This window comes from Podarcis bocagei, assembly GCF_964188305.1.
Source record: "Podarcis bocagei genome assembly, chromosome: 4".
In the NCBI taxonomy this organism is placed as follows: Eukaryota; Metazoa; Chordata; class Lepidosauria; order Squamata; family Lacertidae; genus Podarcis; species Podarcis bocagei.
In genome coordinates this window covers 45,556,045-45,583,596 of record NC_138128.1, presented here as the reverse complement: position 1 = coordinate 45,583,596, position 27,552 = coordinate 45,556,045, and the positions used below count along the sequence as shown (strand labels likewise).

The window sequence follows — 27,552 nt, the reverse complement described above, 5'->3', positions numbered from 1 at the left end:
CGCGGGCACAAAGGTGCCCTTGAGGTCTTCCCCTGGTGCTCACAAAGCCACTGATCCTCCCTTGGAAGAAAATGCAATTACTTTTTCTCCCCTGTAAAATACATACAGCTGAAGGGGGAAGTTGGAAGATGACATTCTTCTGCCCAGTTTCCAGGACTCTTTGGGGAACACATGACTGTTAAAGGTGATATAGCGGTGCTTTAAGTGTATGGTGCCCCCAATCCCACCCCGGGAATGCTGGAGCCTCAGCAGCTGCCCAAAGGATCTGACCTCTGTGGACACTGGCCCCAGCAGCCCTATCCCTTATTACGAAAGTATGATGCTATCAGTCAAAAATTGCAATGCAGGGGTGTGTGGACTAGATGACTCTTCGGCTCTTCCAACCGCACAGTTCTTTGGTTCCTATTTCGGATAAGCTGCACACCTTGCTGCGATCTGGAAACCTGCAAACTTCCACTCCTAAAATCACAGCAATGTCTCAATAAGCAGCGATACCTTTTGCATATCGTGCTGCAACCCTATGCTCTCGCTTCCCAGATTGACAAGGAAAAGGGAAAAGCAGCTGCGACTCGTCCCCGCTGCAGCCCAGCGCGGCCCCTTCGGAAACTACAGCTTCCATCAGCCCCTTCTCCCGCCAGCTGGGAGAGGCAGCCGTTCCTCCCTGCTCCCCCTTCCCCTTAACCCAGCCCAGCTCGGCCCACCCGAGCGCGCCGCCACTTCCCCCTTCTTCTCGCTGTCTTCGGAAGCAACGGCACCGGGCGCGCCGTCTCCCTGTGCGCGGGGCTTATTGGGAATTGTAGTCCGCGATGTCCACTCGGGCACTTCTCGGGAGAACGGCCGGGGACTACATTTCCCACTTACCTGAGCCGGAGGAAAACGGAGGTTTCTCGCCTGACTCTGCGGTGGCTGCGGCCTTGCGTTGAGGGAGGGAGAAGGGAAGGGGTGGGGGGCGGCCAGGCCCCGGCTGAGGCCCGGAGCTGGCGGGGGAGCAGCAGCCACAGCAGAGGCGGATCGGGGGGGCTATGGACCCCGCCGAGGCGGTGGTGCAGGAGAAGGCCCTCAAGTTCATGGTGAGGAGGGAAAGAACGGGGAGAGGATGGGGGGATGCGGTGAGGGGGGGCGAGTTGGTGATGACTGTTGCTGGTTGCTGTGGTAGGAAGAGGAGGGGGTGGCGGGCGCGGGGGGGGGAATAATCGGAAAGGGAAGCTCTATGGCGAAAGGGAGAGCGGAGGCTGTGGTGTATATGGAACCCGCTGGCAACCCCAGAATATCTGCGAAATGGGTTTAGGTAACTGGGAGGACCAGGGAAGGCATACATTTTGAGAGCTGAGGATTCTGCGGGATGTATGGGGAGGAAAGAGGGGCAGGCCAGTCATACCTTTCCTTTTCGGGGTGGGTCTTTTGGTGTGTGTGTGTGTTGTTTTTTAAGGTGTGAGCTTCTGTTATGTGGGGTTGATATCGAAAGAGAGAGGATGCTTTTAAAAAAAAAAACAAACCCGAGGGATTAGGGTAACGGAGGGCTTAAGAATGCGGCTGAATTTTTGAGGAGAGGAAAGATTGTGAGGCTTGGGGACACACTTAAGGAACGCTGAAAGGAAGGCCTGTATAGAGGGACTGATGGAAAAGATGGAGGGTTTAGGAAAGCTGGACCAGATTGGGTTTTTTTTTGTTTCTTTTTTAAGGGATGGTGGTAAGTGGGCACCTAGGTGTTCTTAAAGAGGCCTGGGGTAGGCTTAGTGTTTTGGTTTCAAAGGCAGACTTTGCTAGCAAGGTTAGCTATGTTGGGTCACTTTTGAAGAATGCAGGTCTTCTCACAAAAGTATGCAGTAAGCTGGGAGGTAGTGGGAAGGGTCCTGGAGTTTCCAAAGTGAATTATTACATGGAGGCTTCCATTAGTAAATTGAGTGCCAGAGGGTTTGAAACATTACATTGCAGTAAAGGTGGGGCCTGTTTATGGGAGGGATTTCAAACTAACTCTGTTGAAAGGTGACCAAGCATTATCCATTTAGGCCTGGTAGGTTTATATTAAGATCAGGTGACTGCTTATTATTTTATAGTGGTTTAATCTTGTCAGATATACAAGGGAGTTTATGACTTCTATATAGAATTAGTGCATCATGGTGTCATCTTATAGCAAAGGCAGAAATGAAGGCTTTCTTTCCCCAGCTCTATTGGGGTCAGGGGGCCTTTCTAGAGACCATCTATCCTTTTCAGCCTCTGAAGAGGAACAGCAGCACAAGGATTAGGAAGGAAACACAAAGTTATCAAACTAATACTTATCTAGACTAGAATTTTACCATATTGCCTAGATACTACAGTTTGGAATGCCAAGTCTGGAAAGATTCCAGCTAAGCTGTTTTTGAACTTCAATGTGCAAGAGTATTGTCATAGTGTACACAAAAAAGATGTGGGGCTGGTAGTCTAGCACACACAGAATCATAGAACTGTAAGTGGAGAGCGGCCACATAGGTCACCTAGTCCAGCTCCCTGCAATGCAGGATTATTTTGCCCAACATGGGGCTTGAACCCATGACCCATAAGAGTCTCATGTAAAAGCTTTGTGCTGCAAATGCCAACACATGCTGCTTCAGGCAGCTTTGACCCTTAAGAGACAAACCAAGGTGGTGGCTGACATCATCTTGCATGATGCATTTCACAAGGCTTTGTAGTGGTCTCATAGATCTGTCCAAAGCAGAACCCCCAGATAGTAGAGAACTCATCCCTTCAGTTGAATGACTGCTTGGCTCCATGCAAGCAACACATGAAGGTCCATTTTTCATAGCACTTTAAGTAGGCAAGTTGAAGGCAAGACATGGAATATTGGTTTTTTTTCCATCCTAGATATGCCAGGAAACATTTCCCCCTCACATCCATTATTTTTTGAAATTCTTCATTCCTCTTGGGGGACAATGAAGTCAGCATATGCTCAGAGGTACTCAGCCCTAGGGTCAATAATGTTTATTTACAAAAGATGGCACAGCTCATAAGTGCCGACTGAGTGTTGCTTTTGCTGTGGGAAGGCGGGACCTCCATGCGATCTGGCTTAGGGTGCTGTAAAATGTCTGGGCGGAACTGGATTGTTTTGAAAAACAATACTTTCTGCAATTCACAAAATTCTCTCAGTTCTTCAATTTTTCTAAAAGTAAAGCTTTAATTGTTTGATTATTATTTGAGAATAATTGATAACCAGTGGCTAATCTATTTGATATTTATTCATTTACTAAAGAATATTATCTACAGCTACCATTTGGTACTTGACATAAGAAGCATTTGGTTGCTCACCATACAGAATATCTTGATTCACAACATACTGTCATTGCAGTTTTGTGCCATCAACTGCGACACATGACTTGCTTTACCTCTGGAACAGTATTTATGTGATTGGATTTATAGGGGACTATGATGCGGTTTCTTGTCATCTGATTGCACTCTTGGTCTTTTTTTAACATCTACTTTCAATAATAATTAGAAAAAGCACTTCTTATTCAGCTGGCTGGAGAGCAGGCAACAAAGGGTTAACACCAACAGAAAGCAGGGGTAGCAAAACCTGACTTCTCATCTGTAGGAGAGAACCTTCTCCGTTTCAGGTCTGTGGTGGTTCTGCTTTTGAAAAGAGAGAAGGGTCTCTCTGCTATTCCCAAGTTACAGCTGGGAGCACAGCCAATTCCTTCCCCCTCCCCTTCCCTCAAAGCAGCAGTATTTCCCCTCTCTCCTTCACCCTAGTGCCCCACCCAAATCATACAGAACAGGCTTCTCCTGCTGGATGTCTCTGAACACAAGAGGTGGTTTTTGGGGACCCTGATTCTTCTTATCCTTCATTAATGGGGAAGAAATTCTCCAACAATTTTTCATTTGGTGGAACAACTGATCAGTGACTATGGACGTTGTGACTATCTCTGCCAATCACTCAGAGTGAGCAAATGTAGGAGGGGATAATAGATTCTTCCAACTCTGAGACCAGCTCCTCTTTTGGGCTCACAATTGGGACCCCAAGTTGGTGTAATCTAGCTGGAACAGGGATGCTCCCATTGTTTCCCCTGGCCCTGTCAGACCCAAGTTCTAACATGTTGCCCCAGGGCATTCTCTCACAGTCTCTTAAGGCTCTGGGAACTGGTGTGCTTTGGGTGGATGGATAATCCCCTTCCAGCTTTCCCTTTTACTCTAGACCTGATGATATGTATGTCAGCTTCTTTTAAGAAAGAGGGTGGTGAATAAGTTACCCCCTTACTCTCTACTTTCTTGCCTGTTAAACAGAAGGGGGCCTTGAATTTCATCTGTGTTGGCCCATAAATTGGACATAGCCTTGACAGTATTTTTAGAACACCGAAATGGAGAACAATCTTCAGATTCAGCTAGAAGAGAATAGCTGTAGTGAGGTGAAGAGTTATGCTTAGTTCAACCTTCTTTTTACTTTCCTCTTAAGCCTAGCTGACTTTGCTGAAGAGTAACAACACCCATTCAAGCAAGTGCTTAATACCAACTTCATTGGCACTGAGTAGTAATAAAAAATGTCTCCTAACCTCCTCAAGCAGGGTTATTGTTTTTGCTTGTTACTATGTTGTGTATTTTTGTGTTTTTATATTGTAAACCGCCCTGCGATCCTCGAACGAAGGGCAGTATAAATAGCATTTAGTAAATTTAAAATTTAAAAAATAATAAATAACATTTGAAGTAACTGGTCATGTTTGCTAAAGCCTGGATATTATAGATTAATGACTTCTGTAATGCAGAAATCTGCATTCAGCAGCATCATAGAATTTGATTAACCCTGCATTTATTTAATTAAATATGTAGTGAAGCTTTGGTGATATGAGTAGTATTTTATTTATTTATTTATTTATTTATTTCAAAGCATTTCTAAACCACTTGATATTTAAAAACCTCTTAAGCAGCATACAAGATTGCAACATAAAAACAATAAAACAGTGTCATAAAAATGGAGATGCAAACATAAATAGTATTATAAAAACAGGTAAAATAGAATGTCATTAATAACATGGTATAATTTTATGAGCCAGGGAAAGCTTGGGCAAAAGATATGCTGCCTTTCAAAAGGTAGTAAACATTATTTATTCATTTATTATATATGTTTCTGCTCCAGTAAAGGAGCACATAAAGTGACTTAAAGGCAAAATAAAATTTGATACAATGATCCTCTAATTTGAAGGGGTGGGAAGGTATATGTGGTAGAACATGTTCTTAGGAGTGTTAGACAATCAAAGATATGCACTGGCCTGGCAGACTATAAAAAAACCCAATGTTTTGCATGTTTACTCAGAAGTAAGTCTTACTGTGATTAGCAGTGCTTATATCTAGGTATGTCTTTAAAGGATTGGAGTTTAAAAGTAATAATCAGTGCTGGAGGCAGGTGCAGGTGAGCTAAAATTGCTGTTAAATGCTTATTTTGGTCCTTACTCCATAAAGAGGCAAGCCATAGAATTCTGCATTGACTGAAGATTCTATGCATTTTTTAAAGGCAGTTTCATGCAAAGTGTGTTTGCATAATCCTGTCGGGAAATACCAATACTGTATGTTAATAATAGCTACAAGGTGAGTTCAAGAGTCCTTTGCCAGCCAAAGTGAACAAAGGCAGTCCTAGCCACTGCTGCCATTTGAGAATTCAGACACAACAGTGAAGGGTCCCGGAACTCCCCCAATTCAGAGGTCTGCAAACCATAATAATGTAAGACGCGTTCTGCCAGATCATACTGAAGATCTGTTTATCCAGCATGCCGTTTCCTACTGTGGCCAACAGATTCCTTTGGAAAACTCTGAAACAGAACACAAGGACCATAGCATTCTCTCCTGCTGTTGTCCCCCAGTAATTGCTATTTGGAGGCATGCTACCTCTATTCTTGGAAGTAGTACGCACTTATAGTCACTGATAGCCTTGTCCTTCATGAAGTTGTCTATAAGCAGTGTGTAGAACCTCTTGCCCCCTTCTCATGATATTGGGCTACAACAGTATCTTCCCTTCCCTTTCATCATCCATGCTGTGGCTAATGGGAATTGTAGACTGACAACAGTAGAAGGGTCCACTGGTTTCCCCTTTCCTCATATATAAGATCAACACCCTTTTGTCTTGTAGTGATTCACCTCCAGTTTCTTTGTCCCTCCACCAGTCCGTGACTGACTAGATCTGTAGTCCAACAACTTCTGGAGGCCACCAATTCCCATCAGCTGCAGCTAGCATAGCCAAAGGCCAGGGGTGGTGGTAATTGTAGTTCAACAACATCTGGAGGACACCACATTGGCTACCCTGATCTAGATGTTGGTTTGAGGGATCACTCAAAATTGAGCTGAATTGTATATTTTTATTGTTGTAAGCCACTTTGATACCTATTTGGTGAAAAGTTTATATATATATATTAAAGTTAACACAACGGGTGTATTAACTAGCTTTGCTAATTCTTAGATTGCATAATAGATAAGATTTATACTTTTGCTTCAGATTACTAGACTTTATGAAACATTGGATGTATTTTGCACATTGAATAGGAAAGGGATAATAGATGCCATAGGCCACTGGTCCCAAACTTCCCAGTTGTATTAGTTTCTCCTTAGGATATTCTGTTCCATAGGAGAGAGAACAAAAGTTCTTTGATAATGTCTGAATGTCTAATAATTGTAACTTTGCACCCTTGCATTCTATGTGTAGACCTTTGGGAACTCTGTCTTCCATAAAATGTGTTCCGTTCCAGCCTTTCATAAGACAAACACTGTTCTTCAGAACCTTCTGAAAACATCATAGCCACAAATCTGTTGTTGTAGTGGTAAAATTAAGTTCACCCTTTGGTTAATTTTTTGTTGTTTTTTTACTACTACAACCGCTCTCTTTTGCGGTTTTCTGGTCATCAGAACCCTCCTCCTCTCTCCAGACTAACCACAAGCTGCATTCAAGGTTTATAGTAATAATAATAATAATAATAATAATAATAATAATAATAATAATAATAATAATAATTTATTATTTATACCCCGCCCATCTGGCTGGGTTTCCCCAGCCACTCTGGGCGGCTTCCAAAAGAATATTAAAATACTGTGATACATCAAACAGATGTCTTCTAAAAGTCTGGTCGTTGTTGTTCTCTTTGACATCTGGTGGGAGGGCGTTCCACAGGGAGGGCGCCACTACCGAGAAGGCCCTCTGCCTGGTTCCCTGTAACTTTGCTTCTCGCAGTGAGGGAACCGCCAGAAGGCCCTCGGTGCTGGACCTCAGTGTCCGGGTAGAACGATGGAGGTGGAGATGCTCCTTCAGGTATACTGGACCGAGGCCATTTAGGGCTTTAAAGGTCAGCACCAACACTTTGAATTGTGCTCGGAAACGTACTGGGAGCCAATGTACGTCTTTCAAGACCGGTGTTATATGGTCTCGGCGGCCGCTCCCAGTCACCAGTCTGGCTGCTGCATTCTGGATTAGTTGTAGTTTCCGGGTCACCTTCAAAGGTAGCCCCACGTAGAGCGCATTGCAGTAGTCCAAGCGGGAGATAACCAGAGCATGCACCACTCTGGCGAGGCAGTCCGTGGGCAGATAGGGTCTCAGCCTACGTACCAGATGGAGCTGGTACACAGCTGCCCTGGACACAGATTTAACCTGTGCCTCCATGGACAGCTGTGAGTCCAAAATGACTCCCAGGCTGCGCACCTGGTCCTTCAGGGGCACAGTTACCCCATTCAGGACCAGTGAATCCTCCACACCTGCCCGCCTCCTGTCCCCCAGAAACAGTACTTCTGTCTTGTCAGGATTCAATCTCAATCTGTTTGCCACCATCCATCCTCCAACTGCCTCCAGACACTCACACAGGACCGTCACCGCCTTCACTGGTTCTGATTTGAAAGAGAGGTAGAGCTGGGTATCATCCGCATACTGATGAACACCCAGCCCAAACCTCCTGATGATCTCTCCCAACGGCTGCATGTAGATGTTGAAAAGCATGGGGGAGAGGACAGAACCCTGAGGCACCCCACAAGTGAGAGCCCAGGGGTCTGAACACTTATCCCCCACCACCACTTTCTGAACACAGCCCAGGAGGAAGGAGCGGAACCACTGTATGACAGTACCCCCAGCTCCCAGCCCCTCAAGACGGTCCAGAAGGATGTTATGGTTGATGGTATCAAACACCGCTGAGAGATCCAGCAGAACTAGGAAACAGTTCTCATGGTTATAGCTCATGGTTAATCTGAGAAAGTTAAATCATGAGCCCAGGTTTGGATGACACACTAAGCCAAACCATGGTGCAGCAGCCAGAATGACTGGGGAGGAGCAAAATGGCTTTGAGCTTCTTTCTGAGGGCTTGTGTGGTCACAATAAGCCATGGTTTGGGTTAGCATGACGTGAACCAAGTCAGACTGATACTTCTTTCAGGGGAAACTGAATAAGGGAGAGTAAGTGTTATGTGTGTACCAGTTGCCTAAAGCTTTGCTAGCTTTTTGCATCTCCAAACAATGGATGCTTATCAATATAGAAAAGCTGCCGCCTCCAAAATGTGGGCAGTAAACCAAGTCTGTGGCTTGCATGGTGTATACTACTGTTATATTGGAATCAAATGTTCTGTTTGAAGTCTTTAATTTAGGAAATCCACAAAACCCAAGATGATTCTTTAAATTAGTTTTGGATTATGTTGCAACCATTTGCAAGCATACAATGGATGAGTTTAATAAGCAATGTATGTATTTGACTAAACTACTAAAATTGCAGATACAGTCCTTAAAAACACAATAGAATAGCCTTGGCTGGGACTTTGATTAAATATCATCTAAACTACACTACATATGCCTGCATCAAAAAGAAGGCTTCCCCCCACCCAAAGTAGCTTCAAATGGTTCTGTTAAATGTAGGAATGTTCTGATGATTATCTTTTTAATTAAAATGAGAAATCTTTGTTTAAAGTGGCATTCTTTTTTTTACGGCCTCTTACAGTCTCTGTAACAATCATTTCTTAAGTCTGAACGTTTTTAATTCCAGGAATCCATTTATATAAAACTATGTTTAGACTTAATTAAAGAACAATTTCTTACAAAGCTTGTAAATAGCCAGGAAAAAGGGGGACAGAGAATAAAACTGACATTCACACTTAACAAACTGATTCTTACAAGGTATGTAATATGCTATAAAAATACAATAAAGCCCCTTTTATAAGAGTTCATATTTTCTGATCCTTGTTTTCAAAGGTATTTAAGAAAGATATCAAGGTTCTGTGAAGCAACATCTGTTTTCATGAATGGACTAGCAACCACTTCAGCTTAATCTAATTACCAGTGCATGGAGTTAAACCTTATTAGTATAGAGTTCTAATTAAATACCTTTGCAACTCATTTCTAACCCCTTTTTTCCTTGTGGTACTTTTAATTTGGCATTTTTGAATATTCTGCATTTTTGCCAAAAGAGTTATGCTGTGGGTAGTGAATGAGAAGACATTAACTCCGTGCCATCCCTTCATTCCTCAACCAAAGCACTTAAATCTTATAGGGTATCATTCTAAAAAACAAAAAAACCCAACTCTTCACAAACTTAAATTTCAGGAGATTTAAACCCTGGTGATCTAAACAGAGTTTAGCTAGATTATTATTTTATTTTCATTATTAAATTATCTCTTTCCTTTACCAGTTCATGGATAGCATCTTTATAGCCACTGTTGCAGAGTATTTCTCCCCCACCCCCCCACCCCATGTAGAAGACATGGAGTCTCCTTTCAGGGACTTGGCTAGTGCAAATTATGAAATGTGCCATGTTCTCTTGCTTCCACTTCAAAACAGAGAGCTTTCTCATTGCATCGCTGAAAACACTGGCACTGCAGCTTGAGTTGATGACCTGATCTTTAGTAAGTCAGCTTGATAGACTGACATGGTGATCCTATAGGCATGTGTATCTGTGAGTGCAGAGATTAGCATTTAAAAATGTAACTTGCACTTGTGTGATGGAAGTGAGGTAAGTTCATCCTGTTGTGCTGCCCGTCAGTTACTACAGAGTATTGGTTGGGTAGGACTACACCAGTGTAGCTGGTTGTGTTATGGGTTTTACAGTAGCATGCAAGCTGCCTTCAGTCCTTCCCAGTTCTGATGCCTCTCAGCCCTTTTCCATGCTCAGTAATGGCTTTGTGCTCTGCCACTAAACCACACCTGACCGTGGTGCCTGTTTACAACAATTAGGTTGATCCACACTGTTGGCTTGATGTCTTGAGTCAGCTCATAGTGTAGGCACTGCTTTGTAGAGAGGTCTGGAGCCTGATTCCAGCTGCTTGTTTGCTCATGCAGCAACAGAAAGGATTGGGCCATAAATAACTCTTAGAGCTTGAGCAAGCCTTGTAAATAAGGCCACAAAAATGACTAGTCTGCAAAAAATTTTTACTAGCCTGTTTTGTAGTCATGAGAAGGACTGGCGGATGGAGCACTCAATCTCTCCTCTGCTATCCTCACTTATATGTAAAAAACTGGCTAGCAAAAAGTGTTGCATGCTGGGCATGAAAGAGAAGGTTTTCTCTCCTTACACCCAGCATAGAAATGCAAGGACTGTCAGATGAACTGCTTGTCCTCCCTCTGACAGCTTTCAGCCTACTTTTCTGCATGTAATTCCTTGCCATCCATGGTGACCAGGCGAGTGGTTAAATACAAGGCTGGCTTAAGCTATACAAAATGTCTGAGTTGATCAAATGGGTTCCCTTGGTAGTCGTAACACTTTGCTGTGAGCCAAAATAGATTTGTCTTTCTGTAGACAACATCTGGCTTGTCTCTTACGTGCTTTTTCATTTTTTAAAAAACCATATTTTGAGGAATATTATTTTACATACTCAGAGCAAGGAAGTCTTTTCACTTTGTTGTTTTACTTCTAATGGGAATTCCAGATTTGTTTTTAAATTTGTTATTCACCCCAAGCTTTTGGGAAAGAGTGGGCTGTAAATATAAATTTTAACAGTTGGGTTTGAATAAACATCACACTCTATCACTACTTGTTTTGCAAATATCTAATGAGCATATGCTACTCTATATTCAATAACTGAACATTTGTTCTTTTGAAAGGCAACGTTAACCACCACCTCAATCCATATCCCTGTATTTCTTACAAAGGAGGGAGCTGTTTAGCACATGTGCAAGGACCAGCTCTCTTTATTGCAGTGGAAGGGAAATTCTTTGGGGTCAAATAACTTCACACATGATGAATCAGTGTTCCTTTCAAGAGATGTGCACATTGTACCAATGGATACCATTGTGTGTTAGCCTTTTTTAAAAAAAGAGAGAAAGAGAAGTAAATATTTTGTGAGTTTGGTACATAAATGAATGATTTGAGTCTTCATGATGTGACTCAATTCTTTAGTTGCTTTAGGGGTGCACAAATGGACTCAGTTCTTTAGTTCCTTAAGGGGGCAATGCAAGGAGAGTGCAGGGTTCAAGTTAACAGCATTTTGTTTTAGCTTTTTGCTTTGTTTGCTTCATTAAATATATGCAATTAGTAAAAGCAAATGGTAAATTTGCTAACGCATCATTGAAGTATTTAGCTTCATGGACTTAGAAAAGTGGAATTTGGTGCTCCATGCCCTCTCTCCTAGCATATCTACTGTAGGCACTGGGAAGAATAGGTTGACCTTAATATTTGCTTTCCACTAAATCGCCGCCTTGCAGCAGTTATTTTCTACTGAATAAAAAGTTTAATTTCACGCCCTGATTAGTGCTAGTATATGCAGGTGGATATTTATTTTAAGTGGCTAAACTGGTCTTCCTTGGCAAATTGCTCACCAACCAGCAGAACTATAATTCCTCATGAGTAGTTAGTGCTAAATTATAGTTCTTGTTAGTGGAGTAAATCAAAACAATACTAGCTGCTAAGTTTTTGACTAGATAGGAGTTATGGGAAAATAGAGATGAGAAAGACACAGTGCAAGATTCAGATGTAATGCCAAACCATGGTTTAGCACTATGATGAATGAGCCTAACTGCCTCCAGGATCACACATTCACCTGCTCCCCTTTCATCTTCATACATGTTCAAGAGGAGGAGTTCAGAAGCTTTTGCTTCAATTTCTAGTTTACTGTAATTTGCCATTTTGTCTGGACTGGGAACTGTGGTCATCATCACCAACTGTGGCTTGTTTTGAAACAGCCATAGTTAATATTAAATCATGACTCCCAGTTTGGATGAAATGGGAAGCCATGGATAACTAAAAGCAAAAGCCTCTTTGCAACAAGCTTTTGTTGAAGGCAACTCATTCAAATATATTTCTTGCTGTGAATGTTTCTGAACATTTCAGGCTTTGATAAAGCAAGGAAGGATTGTGGTGCAGTGGTAAAAGGTCCTAGGTTCAATCGTCAGCATTTCCAGATAGGGCTGGTGGAGATTTCTGTCTGAAACTCTGGAGAGCTGCTGCCAGTCAGTGTAGACAATACTGAGTTAGATGGACAAATGGTCTAAGCTTAAAGGAATGTAGACTCTGCACCTGCTTTGTAGACAGCAAAAATGAAGTATTGATAGGTGCCAGTATTTCCACAGATGCATCTGGTAAATTGGTAGTGGGAGCATTATTGTATTTGCTTTTCTAACATTCTTCTGTTCCTTTAACTATGTTTTGGTTAATTTTACAATTGGCTACCCACCTGTTATAGCACATTTTATCATTAAACAAAATTAATTTTAAAAATGGTCTGGAGCTGTCTGCTTTTAATGGGATCTGAGTTTCTTTAGTCCTATAATCTGCCTCATGAGGCTTGTCTGTCTTCTAGGAAGTGCAGCATTGCATCATTAAAATATCACCCCCTGCTGAGAGCAACATCAGTCCTATTCACTAAATGGAAATGCTGAAGCAGTGACAAGTGTTTCTAAAAACTGTATTAAAAATTCATTTATTCTTAGCTAAGCATTTAGCTAAGAATAAATGAATTTTGCCAAATAGGGGATTGCAATAAATTACAGGGTTCTTGTTGTTAACAAAATGCATCTGTCCAAAGGACTACATAAAAATAATAAATATTCTGCCATCCCAGCAGTAGTTCTGTGGTGCCAAAAGGGAGCTGCAGTTTTGATTTCTGTTGTTTCAGAATTGAGTGGCTTGAAGCATAGAGGCTGCGTAGGAATATGCTTATGCCCTCACAGAATTAAGTGATCAAACTCACATTGCCATGCTAACTTGGCATTGTTCACCTAAAAGCAAGAAGCTTATCATAATCTGTAGCCTCCTGACTCTCATCTGAAAGGAATAACACTGGAGGGTTAGTGCCAGCCACAGTTTTGTTTGTGTGTGTATGTCTCACGCCAGTTTTGGCCCATAATTTTCCCAGCTGGCTTTATTTATCCTTTCTTACAAGATTGGAGAGGCAGATATTTAAGAACCTTTCTTGCACAGAAAGCCCTCTTCTTACTTGCTACTTAATTAGCACTTGTTTATGACACAGCCTCTGATTTGATTTTTAAAACAAATTGCAGAGTAAAGAAGCTGATATTTAAACTGTATGGTAACCATGGCTCCAGCTGTGATTCAAATATTGTAAGCCTTCAGGGGTTGCATTAGGCTTAGAAAATAGGAACTGAGGTCTGTAATTTAATGTCTGTCTTTTAAAGGCTGCATTTTTATATTTATTTTTTAGGGGAAAAACAAATGCATTCCATAGAATTTAAAATATTGACTCATTCTGAGAAAACAGCCTTTTCAGACCTCACTAGAGACTGCTAGATCCATTAAGTTAAAAATGGAAGAAGGGGTAAAGGAAGGTAATAAAACAAAAAGTCAGTTAAAGATTGCAGGGAAAAGATGGCCAGTTTGAAATCAGAACGAGCTAATGACTTTAGTACATCGTGGGAGGGAGACTGTTGAGAAGGCAGCCCTAGAAGTAGGCTACATATTAAATACAATGTTTGGGTTGCTGCAGCACATTACAGAATTGGAATTTGGCAGGTGTTAGGCTGGGTAATACACTGCATGATGGGGTGGAGAGGGTTCCCATGGGATCATGCTTGTAAAACTTGTATACTGTAGAATGGTTGCATCTTGCAGCAAATTCCATAACTGTGAACTGTATGAAGAAGTACTTCCACGCATGCAGTGGGATTTCTCCTTCCTCTCCTTCCTCCTGCAGCCCTCCATATGCTCCTGAAAGCTGCTCCAGAGGGGATCTCAACCCTCCATAACAGATTTTGAGGGTTTGCTGAGGGTGGAGAAGGTGAAATTCTGTTGTGAGAATGCAAGTCTGTACCAGTTACATATGTACAGCATCAGCCACAATACTGATCCTTTTTAAAACTGTTTAGCTTCATTAGTTGATTCTTGGTTCTGCTATTATGAGAGGTGCCTATCCACTTTCTACCCACTGTGCATAATTTTATATACCTTTATCATGTACTTTTTTTTAAAAAAGAGCTCCAAATATCATAACTTTTCTTCACAAGGGAGTTGCTATGGCCCCTGGATATTTTAGGCTGCCCTTTTAAAACCTCTTTTCCAAGTCTGCAACATCCTTTTTGATGTGTGGTGACCAGAACTATACACAGTGTTCCAAATGTGGTTGCACCATAGATTGGTATAACAGCATTTTGTTGTTGGCAGTTTCATTTTCAATCCCTTTTCCAATGATCCCTAACGCGGAATGCACCTTTTTTTCACAGCTCCTGGGTCGACATGTTCATCAAGTTATCTGCTAAGTCCTGACGCTCTCTTTCCTGGTCTGTTGCTGCCAGTTCAGACCACATTAGTGCATTTGTTTATTTAGAAGCTTTTCTGAACAGCTTAATCTTTTCAAAATCTCTTAAGTGCTGTACACTATGTGCAATATAAAAACAATATTCATTAAACCAAAAACACAAACTAAAAACAATGAAACAATATAAAAAGTAAGTAATACAGAGATTCAGGGTATTTGCATACATAAACCTCATGGGTCAGGGAAAGCCTGAGAGATGTGTGAAGCAACTGAGGTTGCTGCTTCACATATGGTAGAGGGAAGGGCAACCCACAGAACAGGGGCAGCAGCAGAAAATGCCCTTATTTTGGTCACCACCCTTTGATATTCTGTTAAGAGCAACAAAGGTAAACTTCCTCAGTCCCTCTCAGAAAGAAGATCATCCATTTGAGTGACCAGGGCCGATTCTGTCCCAAGTGTATATGTGAAGTTAGGGGTTTTTTTTGTCCCACTATACATTATTTTTCACTTGCTTACACTGAACTGTGTTTGCCGTTTTAATGCCTGCTCATTCTCTGTATGTTGTGGAACATCTGGAATGTATTCTAGAATTTACAATCAATACCTATGGAGCTCTGGATAAACCTGCTAAGCCTTACTATTGCCCTGCCTGAACTTATAGTGCATCTTGGAATGCATACAACTATTGGCTGTGCATTTTAGAAGAAGGTGCTGCCCTGGACTCCTTCAGAATGAGCGTAGGATATAAATTTAATAATAATAATAGTAATACAGTCAGGTTACAGACGCTTCAGGTTGCGTTTTTTCGGGTTATGGACCGCCGAAACCATGAAGTACCAGAACAGGTTACTTCCGGATTTCGGCAGTCGCGCACGCGCAGAAGTGCCACTCCAGGTTGCAAATGTGCATCCTGCACAGATCACGTTCACAACCCAAGCGTCCACTGTAATTAATAATAGGTGGGGGAAACTGTTAAGGAAGCTTGCCTGCCTTTTCTGGTCTTCTCATTGAGAATTCTCTCACAAGCTTTCAAGGAACCCCCAGGGTTCTTCAGAACACATTTTGAACAATCACTGTTTTAAACCGATGCTCTGTGAGTTGTTGTGCTCTTCAAGAAGAATTCCCACATCAAAAAACTGCTCTAATTGTGGTTATCCTGTTTGCATAGAGTTTTAGATCAGGCATGTCAGAAGAAAATGAAGGGGTTTGGTGCTGTATAGGCTCATATATGCATCCTTTAATGAAAAAGGCTGTAAGGAACAAGCACATAGCTGCTTGAACCCCTTACCCTTTCCAGCAGCAGGCTGTGAAGAGATCAGATTTTCTCAGGGTGAACTTGAAGATGATGTTGTACGTGTATAAAGTAGATTGGAGGGATATGGCCATCACCTAAGAAATTCTCCTTAAGTAGCTTGCATACAATGATCCCCATCCATGGTATGTGAATTACTGTATTTTTCCATGTACGAGACAAAAAAAAATTTGGCTTATTTTTGCTTTAATAATTTGCTTAATTTTTTTGTCAAAAATTGGGGGTCATCTTATACATGGATGTGAATGCACAGGGGTTTTTTAATTAAAAAACCCCACACTACTTATATTCCCACGGCTGCTGTGAAGAATCTCCCAAAAAAAGCTTAATGGACGATCTTGGGTGTTGGTGGGCCACGCTATAGCTGTATTACGTGGGTTAATTGTTCTAGAGATGTTTACCTGCGCAAAATCCTCTGTGAGTTGGGCATTCTTTATCATCTTTCTTTTCCTAAGGTTCTATTATTTATGCTATATAGAGTAGCAGCCTCCCTGCAATTCCCCTGAAGAATGCATCTTTATGTGTATGGCTGAGAGTGTGTTTGGTGTTTATGTTCACCTGGAAATAAGGGTAGGCTAGCCAGGTCTCAATGTAAAAGGAGGTCTCTTATGTCTATTCTCTCCTAGCCCAGAATACACATGCCTAAAGATGGATTCCAACTTTCATCTTCTGGATACCAAGCATGGCTAAAGCAGGTTGGACTGTGTTACTGTTTCTCATCTCTTGTGAGGGCTTGCACCAGAAAACTCGTGTTTGTTTCATTGGTCAAGTACACATACAGTTCAATACCCTCATGGTGATGTGTAATCAGATATTCACTACATCTATATATTTGTGAGTGTTGTGTGTCTGCATGTTGTGTGCATCTCCTGTTTGCACTTCTCGTGAGTAAAAGTTCAAACAAGGATCATCAGAAGGGAGAGTGGGGCACTGTATAGCAAGATCTGCAGCAACAACTCAAATTGCTGAATTAAAATTAGCCTTCAAATGTGAAGGTCTGTGGTGGTGGTAATAACAGGGAGGCCAGTGGGTTAATACACAGGAGGCTTGCATCTAGAGCCTAATTCAGATTTGATTGGGTAAAACAAGTGTGGACATTTGCTCGCATCCCATAACAATCCTGCAGTTTGACACAATCTGACACTATTGGGAGTCCCTGCTCAGATGTGGTCTGGCGCTATATTACTTTGGTGATTATTAAAGGCCAAGCTTTAGATGTTTCAGCAGCCTGGCTCTAGCAATTGCTGTCAACATCTCAAAACAAATCTAGTATAACAATTCTCCCAAAAGAATCTTGTTTTCAACTTTGCATGTATGACACATGCACACTCACGGCACATCTGTATCTTTGTGGGGAAATGTAACATCCTTGAAAAGTAGAAATGAAAAGTTGCTTCATTGTAGGAAGATGGAACGATTGTGTCATGGTACTAACAAATGAGAACAATGCAGCTAAGCTGCATCTGGTTGTTGTGGCAACTACAGTTTTGAAGGCGACTGTTAGAATGAAAGTCTCTCTGGTGCTCTGTGCCTAATGAAACAAATGGATAAAGAACTCCTTGAACTGAGTAGGAGAAAATAAAATAATGAAACCTAAAGTTTTAAGTGGGAGGAGAGAATCTTGGGGTGTCTCATTTTCTTTGCTCTGCAAGCAGCCCAGCAGCTCAAGGACTAGTTTATTTTATGCACGAAACATTTTGGATTGTTACAGAGAGATCAGCAAAGAAATGTGAGATCCCTTCCTCAAAGAAAATAACATAGGAAACCTTATAGTAGGTCTTTAGTTTCATCTGCATACCACCTCTAAACTATTAGTAACATACAAGACTGTTTGCAACAAGAGCTCAGTTGAGGATGCTAGAATCTATCCCTAGTGTGATCGAACATAAGATCATTGTTGAAATAGCTTTGTTCTTTTCTGTGCAGGACCTTGGCTAAGAGAACTGCTAAAAAATAGATTCTGTCCTAAGTAGTTCCCCTTCTCGTTTTCTTAAAGGCTACTTTTGCCACTACCACTGGAAATCAGAACCTCAATCTGCTCATTAATTTTCATGTTGACTGAAGTACTCATGTTGTCTTTGCATTTACTGACCTAATTAAAATACTTCTTGCCCAGGCAGTATTATATTGAAATACATGAATGGGTAGTACTTAGCCTCCCTCTCCCTCCCTCTTCTCTGTTGAAAACTGTTAGGGACCTATTCAGTTCTATCCATTCCTTTAATGCTTTGCCAATGTGCATGAGTTGCTGGCCCAAAAATGTACAGTGGAACCTCAGGTTATGTACTGTTCTCCTTACGAACACTTTGGGTAATGAGCTAACCTGGAAGTAGATGCTCCTGGTAGTGAACTTTGCCCTGGGATGCGAGTGGAAGTTGTGTGCCGGCGGCGCGGCGGCAGCGGGAGGCCCCATTAGTGAAATCACGCCTCAGGTTAAGAACGGTTTCGGGTTAAGAACGGACCTCTGGAATGAATTAAGTTAGTAACCGGAGGTACTACTGTAATACAACCATTTCCCCTTTAAAATGTACTGCATACATATTTTGGATTTGTGGTAATACCTTACAAGTGCTTAATACAATGTTCAATGCACAGTTTAGAATGGAATATGTACTTTACCCATTTTTTAAAAGGATTTGGCATTCAGACAGCAAAGGCTCATCTACCATCACCAGGTATTAAATGCAGTCATACTGGGGGATTGTTTTTCCAGGCACAGAGGCAGTTGCACCCTTAGGACTTGCAGAGTTTGTTTGTGGGGGGGGGGATAAATGGGTTGGGATGAAACTACTTGCTGTATTTCAGGAATGTTTTCAGTAGTGTTGAAAAGTTCCCCCTGCTATTTCAACTATTTTATCAGCAATGCCAAGCCAATTTTTATCTCTTCATTTCATGTAGCCTTTTTCTACATGGGTGTGCTGCCTCCTTTCCTAGGGACATGAGTGGCGCTGTGGTATAAACCTGAGCCTCTTGGGCTTGCCGATCAGAAGGTTGGCAGTTCGGATCCACGCGATGGGGTGAACTCCCGTTGCTTTGTTCTAGCTTCTGCCAACCTGGCAGTTAGAAAGCACACTAGTGCAAGTAGATAAATAGGTACCACTGCAGCGGGAAGGTAAACCGTGTTTCTGTGCACTCTGGCTTGCGTCATGGTGGTCTGTTGTGCCAGAAGTGGTTTAGTCATGCTGGCCACATGACTCAGAAAGCTGTCTGTGGACAAACACCGGCTCCCTCGGCCTGAAGTGAGATGAATTCCGCACCCCATAATTGCCTTTGGCTGGACTTAACTGTCCAGGGGTCCTTTACTTTTACCTACCTTACCTTACCGCCCTTTTTCTCAGTTGGCTTGGTTTGCCCCCAGTTATGTGAACAGATATGGTTGGTCATAAAGGGAAAACAATGGCAGAAAACAATATTGAAAAAGGGTGAATATTATCACAGTTAAAACGTTTGTCAGGAAATCTTCCTGACCTCCCCCTCCCCTTGCTGTTTACAGCTCAAAAATAGAAAGAGTGGAATATTTAAAACAGCCCTAGGTGGAAAAGGTTTACATTTGCTTGAAGTATTAACTGTGGTAATACAACCTCTGACAGTGCAGTGGCAGCATTTGTCAAGATAAATCGTTATAGGACTAATGTCAACTGTTTATGTTACCTGAATTGCTTAACAGTGTACCTGAATAACAGAGATGGTACGTCTTACACTGCCTAAAAGCACCTTAATTTTAAATGGAGATAAATCATCCCACTGTAAACATTTTGGGTGATATTTCAGCTCAACTGGATGCATATGATTGTTTATCTTAGTTCATCTGAAAGTATAGAGTTAGCATTTCTTTCTTAACCTTGACTGGTCCTTTAGCAGTTGGGAAAACTTGGCTTGTGTGCAAACCCCAGTGTCATCGCAGCAGTCTCTTGTCATGGCTGTGGAGTTTCCCCTTTGTATTGCACACTCTTGATCTTGTGCCTGGCTTAAATGGAATGCATAAAATGCCCCTATAGAAGTATATTAATTTGATCTTAAAACATTTTGTGTTACAAATGAGATGAAGGAAGATGGATTTTTGCAAGACTGAACACAGTCCGCTATTAAGGACAAAAGGTTATAATATTGAATGTAGGCAACTCTGCACAGGTTCTGTTCAATTGTTATCCCCAATTTAAGCAGCTGAAATTGTGCAAATCTAACCTGCTTAATTTTTAAATAAAATTGTCAGGTTTTTATTGATGTTTATATAGCATGTGTCCAGTCTTGCAAAAAGCCAAGGCAGAATGTGTTGCCCAAGTTAATATTGGGTTTGGTGACTTCTTCCTCATAGATTATTATTTAGCAAGCTTATTCCTGGGTGGTGGCTTCAAACACGCCAGAAGTTTGCAGGATGTTCACAGTTGATCATCAAGCTTGCTAGAATTTGTCTAGCTTCAGGACCCATAGAGGGACTTGGACTGCCAAGGTCACTTTGGTGGACAACGTTTGCCAGCTATTGGATTTTGACCTTGATTCTTCTGGATCTGACAGCAGTGTTTGATACTGTTGACTTGATATCCTTCTGGACCACTTGTCAGGACTGGGGGTCAGCAGCACTGTGTTACAATCGTTAACTTGTTCCAGAAGGTGATATTAAGAGAGATATTGTGGGGTATCCATCTTATGCTGTTTATTATACAGTGTATAACAACTATGTAAAATCACAGGGGGAGGTTGCTTGTCATGTTGTAATGCTGATGGTGTCCAGCTTTATTTCTTTTCCTTCAATCCCAGTGATCCTGATGGATTGGATGATAGCAAATAAACTGAAGTTCAGACCAGTTGAGTTGGAGATGCTGGTATGGATGGTTCTGTTGATGTGGGGGATAGGTGATTGACCTGTTGTGGACCAGGTAGCATCCCTCTGAGGAGTGGATCAGCAGTCAGGAGATCTGGACAAAGCATTCCTTCTTGACTTTATGGTGGCATCTGTTGCTAGGAATACCTTTTACCAGCTCAGTCTGGCTTGGCAGTTGATCCTGGGGTGTGGGTGTGTGGGTGTTAGATTGGGCTAGTGTAATGCAATCCTTGTGGGCTATTTTTTACTCATTCAGAAAATTCACCTGGTACAGAATGTGGTGGCCAGGGTATTAAGAACTGGGTAGGTTGAGAAAATAATAGGAGGACTCAAAGAACTGAACTGGCTTCCAGTTTCTGAGCAGAATTCAACATGTTGACAGTTTTAAAATCATGAATGGACTAGATGCCAGAAGTAATAGAAAAAGAGATCTAGTTCCTAAATTTAAAAAATGCATTCTAATTTAGGTGGCTACAAGAGCAGATCCTTTTCTAAGTGGTATCCCCTCTGGAACTCCTTGCCATTTTCCAGAGACTGATGAAGATACCTGTTCACACACACAAGACTTTATGGTATGAAAAGGTTGTGAAACAGTAGATGCTGCTGCTTGATGTATTTATTGTTGGTTCTTACTGTTTTTTGTTCTCAAAGCAGCTTACATAAACAATCATATTCCTAAAGGATGGGTTGAAAGCCACACTGAATTACCTGAAGTCTCTTAGTTACTTCTTGTGGCGTATGGGGGTTAAGTGACCAAGTAAATCTCACTGGATTCAAGAATCTGAATGGAACCTAAAGCTTTTTGCACTGGTGCGAAAGGGAGTGGTAACGAAATGGTTAAATAATGTGTCGGAATAAGGAAGTTTGGGTCTTGTTCTTGACTCTGATGTTGGCTTGCCGGGTGACCTCCAGAAAAGCAATTAACCTTTGTCCTTCTATAAAGGGAAAGGCAGTTATAACAATAATATAGGCACCCTGTTGTTACCACAGAGACCAGTATAGAATAAAAAGGATTTCTTTGTAAAAAGACTAGATAGGAATACTTACTCTTTTTTCCTGTTTAGCATCATCCAGTTGAGCCCTTTAATTGTTCTTGTTTTTTTCTTCTGTAATCCCCACCAACATACATCATTTTTGAGATATATTTTGAGCTATTTCCTAATATTCTGTGTTTTTTTAAGCTAGTAAAGAGTTAAAAGGTGACCAAGAGAAGGACCCCTATTGCATCACAGAGGTGTTACAGAGTATACACAGCTTGTTTGGGTGATACATGTAGCATAAAGAGCCAAAGTGAGGGTGTAATTTCTCTGTAAGGACAAGGGGGAAAGTGGGGTGTCACAATTCTATGGGTTCCCTCATAAACACTTTGAGAGCTTTTTAACTATCAGTTGATTAGTTCCATTCTGAAAGCTTTGCATTTAAATTCTGCACCAGATCCTATTTCCCTTATCTGTGCTCTACTTGCCTTGGTTGCCAAGGTTCTTAAATGTCTTTAGATGTACTGTATATAATTCTAGATGTTTGCTTCTGAAAATCCTAATCTGACTGTTAGATATCTAGATACAACTTTCTGGAGGACTGAAGAATTATTTCCCACTTTTAGGCACCACAGTGGATTTTTCCAACTTGCTTAGGTTTTATATGATTACTTCCGTTAATTCTGCTGATATACATTTTGATTTTGTGCTTCTGTAGAAAATAATTAACATTGATTAAAATAGGAAAATTAGAAGTACCTTGTCACCCAGGTACCTAATGGGTTCATTCTGACGACACTGAAGTGTTTGAAGTATTTTTTCCACCTCTGCATTCAAGGTTAATGGATACATAATAGCAATGAATAAATTACTCCCCTTTTTGTTTTTTATAGATTGAGGATTTGCTCTGCCATTCACCAAAAACTGGCTACTGTTTTTATCCTGTTCCAAAGCTGTAAATGTAGCACTGTTGACTTCCATTTTAGGATTTTTTTTCTTTTAAAAATGGAATAGATCTTCCTCATGCTTCTTAAATTCTTTTGTGTAAAGCTGACTTGACCTAGCTATTGCTTTGCTTTCCTTGTTACAATAGTTCCAAGTAGCACATTTTTAAAAATCTTACTTTACAACACTCTGGGGTTGTGCCTGCAGTTCAGCCTGTGATTTTCCCATTTGTCAATGGGACTTAATCCTATGCATGACTACCCAAAAGAAAGTCCCATTCAATAACAGCATAATCCTGTACATGTTTACACAGAATGGTCTAAAACAGTTCATTAAGTGGTCAGTCTGTGAGCGTTTAGAAAAGAATGCTGCGATTACAAAGAGCCAGGATGGGTTTCTCAAGAGCAAGTCATGCCAGACTAACCTTATTTTCTTGTTTTCTTGATAGAGCTACTAGTTGGGTAGATGGAAGGAATGTTGTAGACATAGAATATCTTGATTTCAGCAAGGATTTTGACAGTATCCTCTACAGTATTCTTGTTGGCAAGCTGCTAAAATGTGGGATAAACAATGCTACCATTAGAGGGATTTATAGTTGACTGATGGAGCATACTCAATGAATGCTCATTGCTGGCTCCTCAGTAGCTTGGAGAGAAGTAATATGTGGGGTGCTGCAGAATTCTGCCCTGGTCCACTGTTGTTCAACATCTTCATTAATGACTTGGACAAAGGAATAGTGAGGAATGTTCATCAAATTTGCAGATGACAAAAAATTGGAAGGGTAGCTTATCTCATGTGTCAGAAGTAGAATTCAAGATGAACTTGACAGGATGGAGAATTGGGCAAAGACAAATATGAATTTCAACAGTTAAATGTAAAGTTCTGCATTTAAGTAGGCAAAATTAGGCACAAGTACAGCATGGATGACATCTGGTTTGATGGCAGTACATGTGAAAATGATCTAGAGATCTTAGGAGACCATAAGCTAAATATGAGCCAGCAATTCAGGTTGACAGCTGAAAAGGCAAGGGAGTTTTAGGCTGCATCTATACAATATACAATAGAAGTATACACTATACAATAGAAGTATAGTGTTCAGACCTTGAGAAGTAAAAACTATTTTGGTTTGGTCAGACCTCACCTAGAATAAACTCTCCTTTTCTGGATACTGCAGTTTGGGAAGCAACTTGACAAACTGAAACGTGTACAGAGGAGAGTGACATAGGTAACAAACAGTCTGGAAACGAAGTCCTATGAAGAAAAATGGAAGGAATTGGGTTCATCTGAAGAAGAGATTATTAAGAGATGAAAATAGAGCCTCATTAGATATTTGAAGGGCTCTCTTACGTAGATTATGGTACTCCCCCCACTCCCAAATTGATCCAGTGGGTGGAATCTGAACCAACAAGTTCAAATTAGAAGAAAGACGATTTTGACCGAAGACTAGGAAAACATTCTGATGGTATGAGCTGTTCAACAGAGGAATAGGCTGCCTTGAAAGGTGTTGGACTCTCCTTTTGTTGGAGGCTTTTAATTTAAGCAGAGGCTGGATTGCCATCTATTTGAGATGCTGTAGTCATTTTGTTCCTTCATCAGCAGGTTGTTGGCCTAGATGACTGAGTTCTGTTCCAATTCGTATGGGAGGAATTCAGTGTAGTGCTAAAGAGATGATTCCATCAGTGCAATCTTTTTAGCTTTCCAGAAAGAACAGTCCCACTCTCCCGCCGTGCTGTTCTGGAGGTTCCCCCAGCCCAATTTGGGGGTGGGGGTGGAGTGAAGAGCAAAAGGGTCTGTAGTGCTAGCAGAAGACCTAGTGCTGGCTTGCACTAGTGGAACTCAGTTGAATCCAGCCTATGATTCTACATCCAACTGTGTTCCGTACGACTTACTCCCTGGTAAGTGTGCTTAGGATTGCAGTTTTACTTTGAGGCAAGACTGTAAAGGACCACATCCTTAAATTCATAAAGTTGTGGTCTCTATGCAACTGAGGTTTGGATGATAGTTTATAATTATACAACAAGATGCTCTTCAAAGTTTTGCTTTTCCCTTTCCCCGTGAAGCTTCACACACAAGGGATGCAACTCATACCTCAGTGGAATTTACAAAATAATATTTTAAAATGTCTTGGCATAAAAGAGTCATGCTGAAAGGAGCCAAAATAATTACTAATTTGATAAGCTAAGCCTGGCAGGGTAATTTTGTCAGACAAGGAAAAGCCCTGTCGTGTTTTATCTATCCCATGACAGAGAGAATGCAGAAGAATACAAGGTCAAGTTGTAGTGATAGAGGAGTTTGGATGGGTAGTCTGAACTCCAAATTAATTTTGGCAGTACTCTTTGATTAGGAAATTGAGCAGTGCAGTGACAAAATAAATTTAAGATGACAATTGCTGTTTAGTTCAGGCACTTTGGGAAAGTAGGGGGCATTCTTTACTGGTAGAGATATGAGTGAACATCACTAACTTCAATTTGCACATAGTTGGAGTTCAAGAAAAACTGTATTTAATGTCTTGCATACCATTGTAGTGACTGAGAGAAGTTGTCATTGGAATTCAAACATGGTTGAAATAGAAATGACGTGGGGGTGAGGAATGCTAATATCATCCATATATATGCTAGCCTGTTATAGTGAAAGTACAGTGCGAATTATAAAACCAACAGCCATGTGACACCTTAAAAGACCAACAATTTTGTTTGCTGGACTATAAGATGCTACATGACTTTTGTTTTTTTGCTGCAACAGTAACTTCACTAACTTTCTGGAAATTCTGAAATTGGAACCCGTTCCATGTAGGATCCTTTGCTTAGAAAATAAAATAGAGTGAAAAGTGCTCCTGCATGGAAGATGTAGATTGTGTTCCTTAAAGGAGCACAAGAAGTCTGCATAGTAGTGTATTGCACAAGAGGAAGCTGACAGAAAAAATACTTCAGAACAAACTAAAGAGGCTCTTAAAATAATATTTAGTGGCACTATAAATCAATGATTTTATCACATAATAACCCCAGTCTGTCCTCAAAATGCTGGTGCTGTTAAAAACAAAAAGGTAAGTATTTCCACTTAGGTTGGGAATGTTGGCCATAGCAGCTTTTGTGGAGATGGTGTTCCTAGAAATTAATTTAATAAGAAAAGAGGAATTGATACTAATCCCTTTGTTAGCATTACTGGGCATATGGGATGAGCCCAAGTGAAGATGGTTAGCCCCCAGGATTGTTATCACAAGAAGGTTTAATCAGGATTTATGTTATAGTAAAATCTGTTCCATAGCTATTGCTGAAAAATTAACTCAAAATTAAGATATGCTAGTGGACAAACAAAAAAAGATTCATTTTCAAATGTGTGGCAAGAATTTATTTTATGTACATTAATAATGCTAACAGTGTTCAAATGGCTCCTGTGAAATATGCTACTATACTGAATTCTAAGCGTCTTCTCAGCTGAAAGTGACAATATTGTAAGACCTGGAGGACATTATCCTGATATTTATATATCAAACAAATCTTTTCAGAAAAATTACTATCCCACAACACCAAGGATAATAATTATTTTCCCCAGGGATGAAACAACCCAGTTTGCATTTTTTGGGTGTGGATGTTTTAATTTTAATGTAATTGTAGCGCATTGTATTTTTTGTTTCATTATTCTTATGTATTATTTTATGTTGTTGAAGTATATGTTTTTGCTTAAATAAATAAAAAAGATTCAAAAAGAAATGGTTGTTTTGTGAAAATTATGTATTCATTCCCTCACTTGTTGCAGAAGACAACAAGAGGCCTATTGGGTTTCATTCTGCCACATGATATTAATTGTAGCAGAGGAAATGAGGGCAAGGATGCTTGCCATGCCCCATCAGTTGCATTCCAGTTGTCCTCTGTGAGTTGGAGGGCAACCATCTCTCACTGGTAGGGTTCTAACATTTGCAGGGAGCCTACAACGTCAGAACAGACTCCCAGCTGCAAACAGCCATCTTCCAGTTTAACAGGTAACATGACGGAGGGAGTTGAAGCATCTTCACTTTGTTGCATCTTCACCTGGTGCCTGGCGAACTTCACACATTGGTATTTAATTATATATATTCAAGTATATATATTAATTGTGTGTGTTAAATAATATTAATTATATTGCAAACTGTACAATATTGAAATTTAATTGAGTGTGTGGCCCTTGGGTTCTGTGTCGATGTACTCTTGCGGCCCACTTGGTCTGAGAGGTTGGACCACCCTGTTCTAGAGGTTGATTCCTCTTTGGATTTCAGGTGTGAGTAACGCATGACCCTCCAGATGTTGCTGAACTACAGCTCCCATAATCTCTAGCAATTGGCCACGCTTGCTGGGGCTGATGGAAGTTGTAGCTTGTCAACATCTGGAGGGCACAATGTCTTCCTCAGCACCATTTAGATCAGGTGTAGGGACCAGGTCTAAAAGGTGCTGAGGGAGACTACAGCATAATTTAGATCAAATGGTGATAATTTGGGGTAGGGCAGTAGGATAGAAACACTGATTCCATTATCTTTCTTCCCTGATGAGCAACTCTGTACACACTGTGGTTTGCATTATTTCTTTTGGGTTTTGGTTTGTTTTGGGGTTTTTTACTCTGTAGTTGACATGGGTGCAAGCAGGAGATATTGTCAATCACTATTTCGGTGATAAACAATGTGGCCCTTGTTTGTGGAGCTGTCAGTGCAGTAGTGAGTTTTTGAAGCACACAGCTTGACCAGGAGTTCTGAGAAGTGCCTATTGAGCTTTCTTAGCACTGAGGCAGTAAATGAAGGTGTCCTGTTGGGTCACTCCTCTGATTTACACACATTGTGTTTCTGTTGAAACACCTGAGGCCTTTTGTTTGAGTTTGTGAATAAGCTTCTTTCAGACAACACTAGCA

At 41.0% G+C, this 27,552-nt stretch overlaps 1 protein-coding gene across 8 annotated transcripts in view; it reads left to right on the top strand.

Moving 5' to 3' along the window:
- Positions 1 to 705: 705 nt before the first annotated feature.
- BTRC (beta-transducin repeat containing E3 ubiquitin protein ligase) overlaps positions 706 to 27,552 on the top strand; it is a 125,272-nt gene continuing 98,425 nt past the window's right edge. For 4 of the 8 annotated variants that reach the window (XM_081192247.1, XM_081192246.1, XM_081192243.1 and 1 more), the window contains exons 1-2: positions 707 to 1,070; positions 16,560 to 16,628. In XM_081192247.1, the coding sequence (XP_081048373.1) occupies positions 1,023 to 1,070; positions 16,560 to 16,628 (117 nt within the window). In that variant the 5' untranslated portion in view covers positions 707 to 1,022. Of the gene's footprint in view, positions 1,071 to 16,559; positions 16,629 to 27,552 lie in introns of all 8 variants that reach the window. The other 4 variants (XM_081192245.1, XM_081192241.1, XM_081192242.1 and 1 more) reach the window with 3 other exon arrangements.